The 15257-nt window shown below is 35.8% G+C and overlaps 2 protein-coding genes across 3 annotated transcripts; both read left to right on the forward strand.

Moving 5' to 3' along the window:
* The first annotated feature begins 213 nt into the window (after nt 1-213).
* On the forward strand, nt 214-4375 carry LOC127798721 (serine/threonine-protein kinase D6PK). Of its 2 annotated transcripts, XM_052332277.1 has the most exons (3): nt 214-794; nt 916-2151; nt 2789-4375. In XM_052332277.1, exons 2-3 carry the CDS (start codon nt 1214-1216, stop codon nt 3660-3662), a joined length of 1812 nt encoding a protein of 603 aa, XP_052188237.1. In that variant the 5' UTR covers nt 214-794; nt 916-1213; the 3' UTR covers nt 3663-4375. The 2 variants fall into 2 exon arrangements, with proteins under 2 accessions (XP_052188237.1, XP_052188236.1); XM_052332276.1 differs by having other exon boundaries at nt 214-2151.
* Nucleotides 4376-11485: 7110 nt separating this feature from the next.
* Nucleotides 11486-13845, forward strand: LOC127799822 (uncharacterized). The gene is made up of 4 exons (XM_052334040.1): nt 11486-11764; nt 11881-12013; nt 12097-12228; nt 13745-13845. The coding sequence occupies exons 1-4, from the start codon at nt 11486-11488 to the stop codon at nt 13843-13845; spliced, it is 645 nt and encodes a 214-aa protein (XP_052190000.1).
* Nucleotides 13846-15257: the final 1412 nt, after the last annotated feature.

Genomic DNA, 15257 nt, shown 5'->3' on the forward strand with positions numbered 1-15257 from the left:
ATCTTTTCAGAGAAATTTTTGGATATCGAAATTATCTAATTTGCAAAATTGTGTAGGACTCCCCAGAATAAAAAATTTATGCCTTTCAGTCCAAAATATTATTTTAAACTCTTGAACTTTTAATGAACTTTTATTTATAACACAACAATATTATTTGATAACATAACGTTGATGTTCAATTTTGTGTTCTATTATATATGTTTATCCAACCCCTAACATCATAGATGACTAGAAGAGAAGTTAGAAGTCTCAAACAGCCCCTAGAATTGGATCATGTAAACCATCCACTCACTAGAAGTCTCAATTGTGACCTTCCACAAGACTCCTGCCATCTCTTTATCCATGGACATCCTTGACCCCTTCTTTGAGTCTTTATCATCAGCTTGACTGCTATTTCAGCAAGGCCACCTCGCATCGTAATCCGATCGCAAAGGTTTGATCATGTGGGCGTTGATAAACGAGTGAGATTTGAAGTATAGTAATTGAAACTGAAGATTGCCTTTTAAATTAGCAGGAGTTTATTATTTAAGCAGCTTTGTGTAGAAGAAACAAAACAAAAGTAATACCTAATCACAATCACACATGACTCGTGACACATGGGCATGGGCCTTACAAAAAACTGCTTATATTTTTAAAAGGCAACTGTATAAAAAAAGGAGGCCCTTGCGTTGCTCGTCTCCACTTTATACTTGCCTCTGCATACCAGAGTAACGGTATCTGCTGCTGCTGGCTGGCTGGCTGGCTGGCTTTTAAATGCTGTTTGTTTAGAAAATCTGAAAGGCTTTCATGGCCTCGTAATTCCCATCTCTCTCTCTCTCTCTCTCTCTCTCTCTCTCTCTCTCTCTCTCTCTCATACACACATATTCATTTATTCATGCATACATTAATCTGTTTCTCTTTTATTTTGTCGCCAAGCTGTTGAATTTCTGGGACAACGCAAGCGATGACTGGAACACCCAAACCCAAGAGGTATCGGGCCACTCACCAATTCCTCAGGTTTCAAATTTGAACCCCCTTTTGATTTGAGTCCCTATGTTTCACTCTCCCTACTTCGCGCCCGCCTCTCTCGAGCTCTCCCTCTCTTTGACTGCCTCGGCGTCGCCAAACCCACATTTGACCGCCCCACTCTCTCCACTTAATAAAACTCGCTCACAGTTCGAGTTTTGTTTACTCGCACATTTCGTCGAACACCTAAGCCTCGCTCCCGCCAGCCATGAACGACAGTCAAGCCCACTGTGGTTCGCATTGTGATGCCGAGTCTCTCGAGGTTAGTTTTCCAGAACTCACTGTTGGCGAGAGTATTTGTAGCAGTACCGTTACTGGGTCTGATGAGACATGCCCATTGAGTGTTGAAGTCTATAAAGATGGGGAGCGTGTGGATTTGGGAAGTGAAAAGAGGAGTACCAGCGTTAGCGTCGATGTTTGTAGCACAAGCACTAAATGTAGTGAAGCAACTAGGGACAGTATTGAGGGAGAAAAAACAAGATCTCTGGATGTTGAAGTCAATCAAGATGAGGAATTTGTGGATTATGTGGGAAGTAAGAAGAGTAATTTGAGTAGTGCTGTTGAGGTTTCTAGCAATACCATTATTGGGCCTACTCATGGTACAGACACTGAGGAAGAAAAGATAAGCTCTTTGGATGTTGAAGTAAATAAAGATGGGGAATGTGTGGATTCTGTGGGAAGTGAGAAGAGTAGTCTGAGTTATAGTGATAGTTCCGACTGTAACGATGCTAGTTTTAGAAGCTCCTTTCATTCCAAACCTCATAAAGGGAATGACCTTAGGTGGGATGCTATACAACGTGTGAAGGAAAAAGATGGGGAATTGGGTTTGTGGCACTTTAGGCTTCTGAAGAAGCTGGGATTTGGGGACATTGGTAGTGTTTATTTGGCGGAGTTGAGGGGGACGGGCTGTTTGTTTGCAATGAAGGTGATGGATAAGGCAATGTTGGCTGGGAGGAAGAAGTTGATTAGAGCTCAAACTGAGAGAGAAATTCTGGGTTTGTTGGACCACCCATTTCTTCCTACGCTGTACTCACATTTTGAGACACACAAGTTTTCGTGTTTGCTTATGGAGTTCTGCAGTGGAGGGGATCTTCACATCCTTCGGCAGCGCCAGCCAGGCAAGCATTTTTCCGAACAAGCAGCAAGGTTAGTTCTTTGGTTCGAAATACTTTGTCATTTGTAGTTTTATCTTATTTATCACTAATTTGATTCGCATCTGTTGGTTCATAACCTTATCGAACTCACTGCTACAAATTAAGCACAGTTTTTTAAGTCTTTTAGAAGTGAAAATGCTTATTTTCTATTGCTTGTGCTGTCAAATTTCGAAATGTCAACTATATTTTGGTAATGGAGAAGAACTGCAACCTGTACATTTGCTGTTGAGGTTATGCCTTTACTCTCTAAAATTACTTATTTGTTTAATACATGGGGAGAAGGGTGTAGACATGCTTTTCACATATAATTTTAAGTTAGAGCATATTCATTGCTAAAGCTATCTCACAAACGCATCAATTGCAATATATGGTAACACCAACATATTCGGTGGTTTTATTGTCATTGCCTCTGTGCATAGATTTTGTTGTAGCTTGGTAAAGGTTATCATTGTCTGGTAATTACCTATGCTCTTGATGTGATCCACCATTTTCCAAAATAATTTTGGAAGATGGCTGCTTCAGCTGTTTGCCAAACACAATCTGTTCCCTATTTAGTTGTGAATGTAAAATGTTGCCTCTCAGTGTTCCGATTTGATTTTTGATAACTTACTGTAGTTTTTTCCTTGTAGATTTTATGCTTCGGAAGTGCTTCTTGCCCTTGAATATCTGCATATGATGGGCGTGGTGTATAGGGATTTAAAGCCCGAAAACGTTTTGGTTAGGGAAGATGGTCATATTATGCTCTCCGATTTCGATCTATCATTGAGGTGTTTCGTGAGTCCAACCCTTGTTAAGTCCGCCAATGAGCCATCCTGTACAAACTCTTCATACTGTATTCAACCCTCATGCATTGATCCAGCATGCAAATTACCTGTGTGTGTAGAGCCTCCTTGTTTCCAACCCTCATGCTTTAAGCCCCGGCTTGTCAGTTCTAGGAGAGCAAAGGTGAGAACTGAAAGAACAGCTTTGACAAATTCGGATTCCTTTCCGGTGCTTGTTGCAGAGCCAACTGCTGCTCGGTCTATGTCATTTGTTGGGACACACGAATATTTGGCCCCAGAGATAATCAGGGGAGATGGCCATGGGAGTGCTGTTGATTGGTGGACGTTCGGCATTTTCTTGTATGAGTTGCTCTATGGGAAGACACCATTTAAAGGAAATGGAAATCGAGAAACATTGTTTAATGTTGTTGGCCAGTCTCTAAAATTTCCAGAGGGATCAACGGTTGGTTTCGCAGCGAAGAACTTGATCAGGGGTCTGCTTGCTAAGGACCCACAAAAAAGACTCGGGTACAAAAGAGGTGCAACGGAGATAAAACAACACCCCTTCTTCGAAAGTGTTAACTGGGCTCTAATTCGAAGCAACCACCCTCCAGAAATTCCTAAACCAGTTGATTTAGCTTTCTTTAATCAAACAATCAAGTCATCCTTACCCCAAAATGACAGGGGGCCTTCTAGTTCAGACCGTTCATCAGGTGCTTACCTAGATTTCGAATTTTTCTAGTGAAATTCTGGCATGAGAAAATTGTAATACTCCTTGAAATGGGTATAACCCCATTATTAGAAATTCATTGTTAGTAAAAAGATCCTTTATCCTTTATTCTTGGTATTAAGCTCTTGTTGCTAGATGCTTTCACTTGGGGTATGCTTTGGTTCACATGAAATCTCTTTTTCGAATCAAGAAGCAAAGGGATCCAAAAAGAAGCAAACTTTTTGTGCTATTTTCCTGCATTCTTAGCTCTGGGAGTATGCTTGCAAAGGCAAGCCTGTACTATTGTTGTGGATTGTGCTTTTCACAATATTTTCTCTGTCTCGTGACATTCTCTGTCTTCTGGAGTTGTGTTAGGCTGGACCCGTTTGCAAGTTCTCTTTTTGATGAGCAAAAGAAAGTTGTGATATTGACAAATCATGATAAAGTATTCATGCCAGGGTTCAATGGAGGGAGAGAGCAATTGGGATTGAAGAAATGTAGTGTCATATCATCCCAAGCTTTATTTCTTCTTGTATGTTTGCTTTTTGTGTTTGTGTTTGTATGTGATTCAGCAGCTTTCCTTGAATTGTCCCCCGAAGATGCTTTCTTGTGCTGTACTCACAGGCTTTTCTCAGGATGATGCTATAGCTGCGCTGCTGCTGCATACTCAACCTTCTTTCCCTCATTGCTGCTGCATCCTCAATGTTATTGCACTCTGCCTTTATTGAACATGTACAATAACCTACCAACCATACGCATTAGTTATATATATCTGTAAAAACTGTATAGAGTCAGCCATAAGGAGATTTGACTTATGGGTGCATTTTGACAATTCTCTTTTAGCTTTTCACTTTCTCATATTTTCCCTTTATATTCTCATATTCAGATGATTTTTTCAACTAATTCCAATGCTAAAAAACCCATAATTAATTAATTATTTTTTTCAATTAAACCAGCAAAATTTATTTACCAAAAGAATCGCTTACTATTATTAATGAAAGGGTAACTAACTCTACCATAATAACCACTTGCTAACGAATATTTAATATAATAATGTAGTTAAACATTACTTGGGCAAAGTCATACGTGACCAGCCACTTAAGGCGATAGCTTGGTTGGCAAAACCTCCCATGTTGGGTTTGAGATTTTATATTTGAATCCACTACTTAATTGCTAATTGGTTGATATATTAAGCTTTCGTTATTAGGAGAATTAATTTTGTTTCCGAGATAATTTTGTTCAAAAAAGTTAGGTAGTGTTCTCTTTGTGTTTTAGTTTTGTGTTTTGAGTTTTGAATTATTTTGAATTTTATATTTTGAGTGTCTATTTTGAAATTTTTGAAAACGCGTTTTGTTTGTTATTCTGAAAAACTGTTTCTTAAAACAGAAAACTATAAAACGCGTTTATTTTGAAATTTTAAGAAAAATTATTTTATAATATTTTAGTTAATAAATTTAATTTAAAATAAATTATACACAATTATTAATAAATTATAAATCATTAAAAAAATTAATACAAAAAAATCATATTACATATTTCATATTTCAGTATTCAAATAAAAGAAAACAAAACAAAAAAAATCAAATCACAAAAGAAAATTAAAACACAGAAAGGGAACAGTAGAGAGGAGGAATGGGAGGCCGCGAGCAGTGGCAGATGCGAGCGGTGGGCAGTGAAGGGGAGGTCGCGATCGGTGGTTGGGGTTGTCGATCGACGGCGATGGGCGGTGGCTGGGGTTCTAGGTCGACGGCGATGGGCGGTGGCTGGGGTTCTCGGTCGACAGCGGTCATCAAGCCATCATCGCCTGCTTGTTCTTCCATGGCCGTCGTTTGCTTGGCATCATCAAGCTATCATCACCGGTTTCATGTGGCCGTCGGCGATGGAGGATGAAGGCGAAAAGAAGAGGAGGAGTCGGCGACAGTGGCGGCGGGCGAGGAGTCGTTGATGGCAATGGTGGAGAATGAAGGAGAAAAGAAGAAAAATGAGAGGAGAGAGAGAGAGCGCGCGGGTTCTGTGAATCCAGAATGGGTTTGGGGGTCGGGAGGGGGCAATGTTGCTGTTTTCCGCGTTTTGAGAATGTTTTGTATTTTCAATAAGTTTACACTCAAAATACCCAAAACAACATTTTATTGTTTTGGGTTTTCTTTACAAAATTTTTAGTTGTTTTTGAAAATGTATTTTTGAAAATAGTAAAGAGAACACGTTTTAGATGTTTTGAAAAATTGAAAATAGAAAACAGCCTAAAAACGGCAAAGAGAACAGGCCCTTATCTTCTAACACTAATGCATGAAAATACTAAAAATATAGCCGTTTTGGTATTTCCAAAATCTTGCCTATCCCTAAATGTCAAGAAACAAAACAAAACAAAAAAAGTTTTTGGATCATTTTCATAATTTTGAAAATATTTTGAGGTTATTTTATAATATTAAAAATACATTTTTACTTAGGAACGGGTTTCTATTCCGCCATCACGTTAAAAATGAAATTTCATTTTTATTATCTCAGCGACCATTTTAGAAATAGAAATAATTTGTGTTTATGTTTACTGCATGGATGATGAAATTTATATTTATGTTGATTGAATAATTATTTTTTTAATTTCTTATATTAAAAATTATATTTAGAAAAAAGCTCTTATATTTTTTATTTACATGTTTCTCTTACATTTTTTTTCTATTTTGTTAAAAAAATATTTTTTTTATTTTTATTTTGTATTGTATTCGTTTTTCGTTTATATTTTCATATAATCCAATCTTCTAGTTTTATTTTTTATTCATATTTTTTTCTTCAATAAATACTATAAAATTGTATTTTTCTCCTAATAAAAAAATAGTTCCTGTTGGTGTATAAAAGTACTTGTCATTGTTAGCCAAATATTGTAAAATTTTTAAATTATTAATTTTTTTTCCTGTAAGTAAAAAAGAAAAATTTTTTAAGCCATCCAAGACATGCCAAACATGACTCATCCCAAACAGGGTATTAAGAAGTAATACCTTGTGGCTATCCTATCAAGCACCATTGAGATTTGTGGCTTAGCAGGGCAGGCCCCAGCCGAAGGACAAGCCTTTGAGCTTAATAAATAACAAGTAAATAAAGGATATTCTTGACAATTGTTTTTAGAATGATTAGTCAAAAAAAAAAAAAAAAAAAAGACATTAAAGAGGTAAAGGCAGACCCAAGAAGATTTTGAGAGAGACATTAAAGTTTGATATGAAGTATATGGACCTAAATGAAGATATGACAAAAGATAGAAATACATAAAATCTAGAATTCATGTAGTCAACCCCATATAGTAGAATAAAGGCTGGATATATGTTATTGTTGTTTAAGTTGTAAGATTCAATAAGTCTAAGGGCCTGTTTGATTGCACTTCTTTTCCATGGAAAATGAGTATTTTCCACCTAAATTCCATCTTTTGTAGTGTTTGATTGCATTTTTTTTTCCAGAGAACTTAAGTTCTCATTTTCGGTCACGTGACCCTATTTTCTAGCTTTTGATGGAAATAGTTTTCCAGGGGGGGTTGTTTTACATTTCCAGAGAATTCCTGCGCAAAGCCGACTCCTCGATTTCTCTAGGGTTTCTTATCCTATTTGAGCCTTCGAGCCGGCTTCGATCCCTTCCTCTTCGTCGCCATCCACCGCCGAAGTCGAGCCCCTACTTGGGCTTCGTCGCCATCTTCGACTTCCTGTGAGTCGCCATCCATAGCCGAAGAAGACCATCGCCGAAGAAGACCATCTCCGACTTCCTGTGACTCGCCATCCATCTTCGACTTGGGCTTCGTCGCCATCTCCACAAAAGACCAGCTCTGACTTCGTTTTCGTCACCATCTCCGCAGAAGACCATCTTCGATTTCGAGTTTCACACCACCAGCGCATCTTCATCTTCTTCCACGGTAAGGTTTCCGTTCTCATTCTGTTCTTATTTCTGTAGATCCGGCGAGCGATCTTGGTATTTGTCCATCGATCTTGGTTTTTCTCTCTGTTTCAGTGAACGATCTTGGTCTTCGACCATCGATCTGGAGTCTTCGTCCACCAGAAGAGATCTTGTTCTCTGTTTCAGCGAGTGATCTTGGCCTCTGTTTCAGCGAGCGATCTTCGTGTTCGCCATCTCCGCCGAAGTCGACCTCGGATTCCGACTTGTAGACCGATGTTCATCCTTGTCGCCATCTTCGTCCACGGTTAGCTTTCGTGTTCGCCATCTTCCCCATCTTGGGCATTTTTTGTTCTAAAAATTTATAATACAAAAAACTTCTCAACATTATAAATTTAATATTCTGATATATGTCCATATTTGTGTGGAATAAAGGAAAAAAGAAACCAAAGTAGCTTTAGTTTTTGTCACTTCTGCATATTGTGATATATACTTCTGGGTCCACTCGTGTAGAATCAAATGAAAATATTGTTAAATGAGGTATATTCTGATATATGTCCATATTTGTATGCCAAAATTGGCATATAGTGGTGCTTAATTAATTAAACTTTGCCAAACTAGTGGACCGCAAGTTTCTTTGAACTAATTAATGGTTAGGAAGTTAGCTAGCCTGCTTCTAATATATATATATATCAACTTCGTGTGTGTAGGAAGGAGTTCTTAAACTTAATTAGAACTCCCTAATTTAATTTGTTTGGTGCCGCAGATTTCTTAGGCTCCTAAAGTTATTTCAGGGTTTAATTATTAGTATTCTAATAATTAATTAATTTACCATAACCTTTAACAACTAATTAATAATAATTTAATTAAAAATTAAGAGAGATTCTGGAGGTGTGGGGTGGGGAAGAAGCAAGGTGGTCCATTACTTTGGCTTTGGCTCAAGGATTCTATTTCCATGCGTGTGGATAGATAAATAGATAGACATAAAGGGAAATGAAAAAGGTGCATATTATTGGATTGGATTGGACTGGAGTGCAAGGAATCATTGGTGCTCAGCTTTCTTAATTTGTATACTTCATTTCCTTTTAATTTGCCTAATTAAATAAGCCACTTATTTCACATGCCTCTCCATGTATCTAACATTAATAATTCTCTCTATGGCCCGGATATTTAAAGATTTAGGAACCCTAGGAAACTATCAATAATCAATTAAAAGACACGTTATATATCTTTCTTTTAGACCAACTAATAATTCACCGAGTCATAAAAGGAAAAAACTAATGACATTCTATAATTATAACAAATTGGCAAGTTCAATTAGGAATTGCTAAAATTAAAAGTTTATTATAAAATTATAACAAATCATACATATGGTTGAAATGAATTTATTTTCAATAATTTTTTATTTATTTCTTTCATAATTTAAAAAAATAAACAATTTATTTCATAATTATATATACAAAAATATAATCATTTGAATAAATATCTGGGGGCAATGCATTAATTTCTGGCTGGATCTTCTCCAATCTTACATATCTAATATATATGATGAACCACAAAGAAGAACAAACAAACTGCGCAAGCCCTAGTGTTGTCTCTGTTCATAGACATTACACATTCTTCTACAACATTAATTAATGATACAACTACCAAATGAAATAAACAAATTATTTCAAGCTTTGATCGAGTTAGTAACTGGGGATTCTCATGCTTATAATAATTGGGTTTTTCAATTAATGTTCATGAACCCTAATAATATTTGGGGTTTTCATTAATTAATGTTCATGAACCCTAATATTGAGTCTCCTAAGCCAGATAGAATGAAGAATCATATGGAACACATCAAACCTCTTTGGAGGCGAATTAAGCTCAAAATGCCTCCTCATTTGCAGTCCCCTCCTTTGCATCTTCAAATACTGGGTTGAAGAAATACCCATCAGAATTCTCTTCAAGTTTGGGATATCCTCCACTGTAATTAATCTCATGTAATTAATCTCTATAAAAGAACGATCCAAATAGATTTATATAATTAAGAATCTAAGATAATAGTAAATTCAATGAAAATCAAATACTTTGCTATGAACCTTAGCTAGGACTGTGTAATTACCTCTTATTAACTTAATACTATAATAATATTATATTGCATACTCTAAAGAACTTTATTTTATCCATTTTAATGCATACTATTGTAGTTTAATTTGTCATCTTTTTTTATATGTTGATTTTATTGAATTTTTATTTATACGTGGTAGTGAGTAGCATGCCTTCAACAAGGAATCAACGTCGACGGCAACAACAACATTTGGGTTTATTTTGGACGATGGTCATGCAAGCGATTGTGATATATAATTATATTAGGCGTCGCAACCGACATCTCCCAAGGGCTCCTCATATAAATTGGGATTCTGAAAGACAAATGACCCTTACACGAATGTTTGGAATGAGTGATAGAATTTGTCATAACCTACTTAGGATGAAAATAGAGTCGTTTCATAGATTTTGTGCTCGGTTACGAACTTATGGATTGGTTGATAGTAGATATGTCCTTGTTGAGGAACAAGTGGCTATTTTCCTAAACACGGTCGGGCATGACGAACGTAATCGAGCTGGAAGTTTTACTTTCTTTAGATCTGGACAAACAGTGAGTCTTACTTCCATAGGGTCTTGCACGCTTGTCTCAGACTATATAGAGATGTTGTCAGTAACGCCACTATTCACAACTCACCATACGAGAAAGAAAATGTCAAGCCTTGGTTCACATATTTTCAGGTTAGGAGTCGAAATTATTTCATTATATATTTTGTAAAGGTTCAATATTCTAAAGTAATTTTCTTATTAAAAGTTCTTTTTTTTTTTTGTTAAAGGATGCTGTAGGGGCAATAAATGGTACACATATTCCTGCGAATGTCCCCTTAGAAGAACAAGCTAGGTATCGCAATAGAAAGCAAGAGATTTCTCAAAATGTTTTAGTAGCTTGCACATTTGATATGAAATTTACATATGTGCTTGCTGGTTGGGAGGGATCGGCACATGACGGTCGATTGTTAAGGAGTGTAATATTACGACAAGGACATAAGCTGACAGTTCCTTTGGGTAAGTTGTACCACTAGTTTGATATCATTTTTTTTCACAAGGTTACCAATTATTTAATAATGATAATGTAACAAACAATTCTTTGATAGGTAAATATTATCTCTGTGATGCTGGCTTCCCATTGGTTCCGGGATTTCTTGCACCATACCGCAGGACTCGTTATCATCGTAGAGACATTGAGGGTCAACGTCCTGAAAGTAGTAAGGAGTTGTTCAATTTTCGTCATTCATCTCTACGTAATGTTGTTGAGAGGACAATTGGTTTGCTTAAGAGAAGATTTGCATATTTGAGACATCAACCTTACCACGACATTGAAACAGAAGCAAAGATAGTCCTTGCTTGTTGTGCCATCCACAACTTCTTAAGGAATGATGATATAGAAGATGTTTGTGATGAGGACGTAGATACTAGCGATGATGAGGATAACCCTACACATGTTGTCAATGTATCTGAAGACGAGACTCCAAATGCTCACATATCTTTCACAGCTGATGCAGCATGGTCTAATAATAGGAATACAATTGCTGATTTAATGTGGGCTGATTATCGTCCCAACCATGATGCAGGAGTTGATTTTGACTAAATTTGAATTTTTAATTGTCATTTATGTCCTTATGTAATGGTTGACATAAACTTGCTTATATAACATTGTTGACCATGGTATTATGTAATGGTTGATTTCGGTTATTATTTTTTGTACATGGTATTATGTAATGGTTGATTTCAGTTATTATTTTTTGTACATGGTATTATGTAATGGTTGACCATAACTTTTTTAATTTTGAAAGACAGATTTAATGGCACATAATCAAAAAAACCCTATGGGAGAGGAAAAGAGCTCAAGCCAAATGGATCTTACATCTAAGAATTGTCACATACGTTGGAATGATGTAATGGATAACTGTATGATTAGCGCATTATATCATCAAGCGTTGACCGGTCACAAAAGAAGTGACAACGGTGTTACATCATCTCAAGTGTCAAAGGTAATTGAGAGTGTAAATAATGTGTGTGGAGTTGTTGTGTCAGAAAAAAATGTAAGGGGGCGTTTGAAGACTATTAAGAAAGAATATGTTGAACTTCGTCAATTATTAAGTATGAGTGGTTTTGGGTTGGAACCTAACACTGGACGTGTCACAGCCGATGCATTGGCTTGGGAGGAGTTTCTTAAGGTATAATGCTTTATCGACCATTCAACTTTTTTGTCATTACACATTAGTAGTATAGTTTCTTTTGGGCATTGACAAGCCATGAAAATATTTGCCTTTGTTTCTAAAATTATTTTTAGGGGAAACCAGAATTTGGAAAGTGGAAGAACAAACTTTGTCCTCGGTATGATGAGTTGGAGGTTATCCTTGGAAATGATGTTGCTACAGGAGAGCGCTCAATAGCCGGCAATGACGATATCTCTCCCATCCATGGTATTTATACAAGTAAATAATAAATATATATTATTTATAATATGCCTTATGTAATAGATTTTAATAAGTTGTCTTTTTTTTAGTAGTAGATGAAAGTGTAAATGAGATTGATAGTCAAAGTGAAGCTACAAATTCAAGCAAAAGAAATGATTCCAAGCGTAGCGCCGAAGGAGGATCTAACAGAAGCCGGCGTAGACGTACCCAACCCGATGACAGTATTATTGCCCTATCGAGTATTGCCGAATCATCAAAAAGAATTGCCAATGCTATGGAGATTCAAGCGACATTAGATACCAAAAAACATATAAATTGGCAATTAGTTTTAGAAAAATTACAAGGCATGAAGATAGATAGGCATGATATAATGCAAATCATGAAAATATTTCAATCGGATGAAAGTTTTGTGAGAATCTTTATGAGTTTGACTGATGAAACATTTATGCGGGATTGGGTTTTTGAGAAACTTGGCCGTGATCCACCTCCGATTAATTAGTAGATGATGTTTGGTATGTTTGTGACAAATACTGTTTAATTTGTAAGGCAGAACGAAACTGCATATTTTTATATATTTTGTAATAGATACATTGTTTGCATGGTTTGTTTGAATGAGACCAGTGGGTATGTATGGTCTTGCTGGAATTGCTGTTTGCGTAAGATTGCTATATAAATTATTATGAAATATTAAACTTTTGATCTTGCATGCTCTATGTTTTCATTGCCCCTTTATGTCAAATATAAATTATTTGTTCAGTGTTTTGATTTAGTAGTTCTATTATTTGATGGATGGGATGGAAGCTTGATCTCTTGATATAGTACTTGTCTAAAGGTGATAAACTTACTCTTATTACAAATACTATGTCTGCCCTCATTTTGTATATGATGTCTCTTTTCTATCTCCCAATTTTAATTTTTAATAGGTTGGAGAAGCTTCTTTTTGGAAATCTTAAGGATGAATTTGAATATAATCTTGTTCATTGGAAGAAGGTCTGCCTTTATTTGGAAAAGGGTGGTTTAGGTACCAAAACCTTAGGATCTTTAACAAAGCCTTCTTGGTTAGTGATTATGGAGGTTTGCTTTTGAGATAGTCAGTCTACAGACAAAAGTGGGTAGTTATGCATGTTAGCTCTTGGTGTATCTTTCCAGATCTTCTCTTCTGGCTAGAATGGTGAGGCTGCTAATAGTGAATGTTTCTATTTCCCCTTTACGTTGTTTGTAGCCCCCCCCCCCCCCCCCCCCCCCCCCCCATTTTGCACACTGTTATTGGATTTGTCGAGCTGCATGTTATGCAAATAACAAATAACAGCCCTGTTATTTTCAGTTCACTGCAAATATGGAAAATGGTACCCTTTTTACACTATCAGGTAGTTGATTTTCACTTCTCTGTCATATGACTTGTGTTGGGGACTGAATGTACCATGGAAAATTGTCAAATTTTGCATGCATGCAGCTCTCTCTTTGAATAAATACCAGGTTCAACAGATCTCCAAGTACACCCTATGGCTGCCGAGCCCGAGACCACCTTCCCCCCCCCCCCCCCTTCAAAGTATGTATGTATATATATATATATATATGTAGACCAATTGAGCACATGGAGTTTCCCCAACTTGGTTTGGGCGCACCTGCTATGTAGGTAGTGAATTGATAAACTCTGCTGACAAACAAACAACAAAATTGAATTCGAATTGGTCCTATGTTGACTTGTTCTGGTTTATTAAATGATTCTTCTTGCAGACCCAAAGGAGTCTGAAACGATCCGCCCCCTGGATATGCATCATGGAATGGAAGTTCGCTTTGGACTCTCCAAGGGACCAGCCCACCCCAGTTTCATCTGAAACGTTACTGCTTGCCGCTTGCCGCTTGCCAAAGAAACAGTTGTGCTATTCTCTCTCACTGTTTTAGGCTATGCTTTATGATGAAATATATATATATATATATATATCACAACTCTTTCAAATGAACAGCTGAATGGCATGACCCCTGCTATTGGTATTGCCAGTACTTGAATGAGTGAGTTGCACCACTGTTATTTCTATTTGTAGTTTTTTCTTTTTCTATTTGTTCTCTTGGAAACTGGTATGGACCCGTTGTCTACTTTTGCAGGCAAAAACTTCATGCAGTGTATTTGTTAAAGCTTGCTTTCTTCATTGATTTTTGTTAATAATTACTAGGGAGTGTGTGTTTAATGGTATTGAAAGTTATATATGGAAATGTTATTTAGATATTTATTTATAATATTTTTGATGATATTATGCATTAATGGTGTATTATATATTTATATTAATATAATAAAAATAAAATACATTAATATATGAGCGTGATAAAATTACATAATTATAATTATATTATGGGTTCAAATAGCATATTTTTTGTTGTTGTTTGCGTTACAGGTGTATTATTGTTGTTATTTACATTACAGGTGTATTATGTTGGTTTTTATTGATTTTTTGTTAAATGTCGAGAATTATAGCAATGATGATCTTCGATCCATGTTGTTTAATTGAGTAGCTTTCACATTCGTTGCCTTTTTTTCAAAAAAAGAAATTTATAAAATTGGTCGGTTCATTTTAATAGGAATTGCAAAATTGAATTTTGACTTTGAATTAGCTTTCATATTCATAATGGTGATTTTGAATTTGTTTTGAATTTCAAGGTAAAAAATGTATTTTTTCTATGAAAAATGTTCATTTTCTAAGGAAAATAATGGCAATCAAACACCATAAGTTAGAAAAAATGATTATTTCCATGGAAAATAATAGCAATCAAACACCAAAAGTTGGAAAAATAAAACAATTTCTAGGTAGAAAATTAAGTCAATCAAACGCTGTAAATTGATATTTTCCCTAGAATTTAATTCTAGGTAATTTAATTCCCTAGAATTCATTTTCTTTCTACCTAAATTCTACCCTTGCAATCAAACACACTCTAACTGTTATTAGTATTATATCGGGTAAATCACACCAAAAATCACTAAACTTTAGTGTGTTTTTTATTTTGGTCACTAAACTTTAATTTTTTTCAATGTGATCACAGAAATTTAAAAAATTTTATAATGTGGTCACATATAAGATTTTTTGGGTAATGTGGCAAATAATAAAAATTTTTGTGCAATAACAACCAATTAAAACGTGTCACGTGTCAATATATAATAATATTATATTAAAATATTATTGCATAATATTTTTATTATTTGTCACATCAATGCCGCGTCACCCACTCCAGTTATAAAGTAGCTAAAAAATCTTAT

This window comes from Diospyros lotus, chromosome 4 (genome assembly GCF_014633365.1).
Source record: "Diospyros lotus cultivar Yz01 chromosome 4, ASM1463336v1, whole genome shotgun sequence".
Lineage (NCBI taxonomy): Eukaryota > Viridiplantae > Streptophyta > Magnoliopsida > Ericales > Ebenaceae > Diospyros > Diospyros lotus.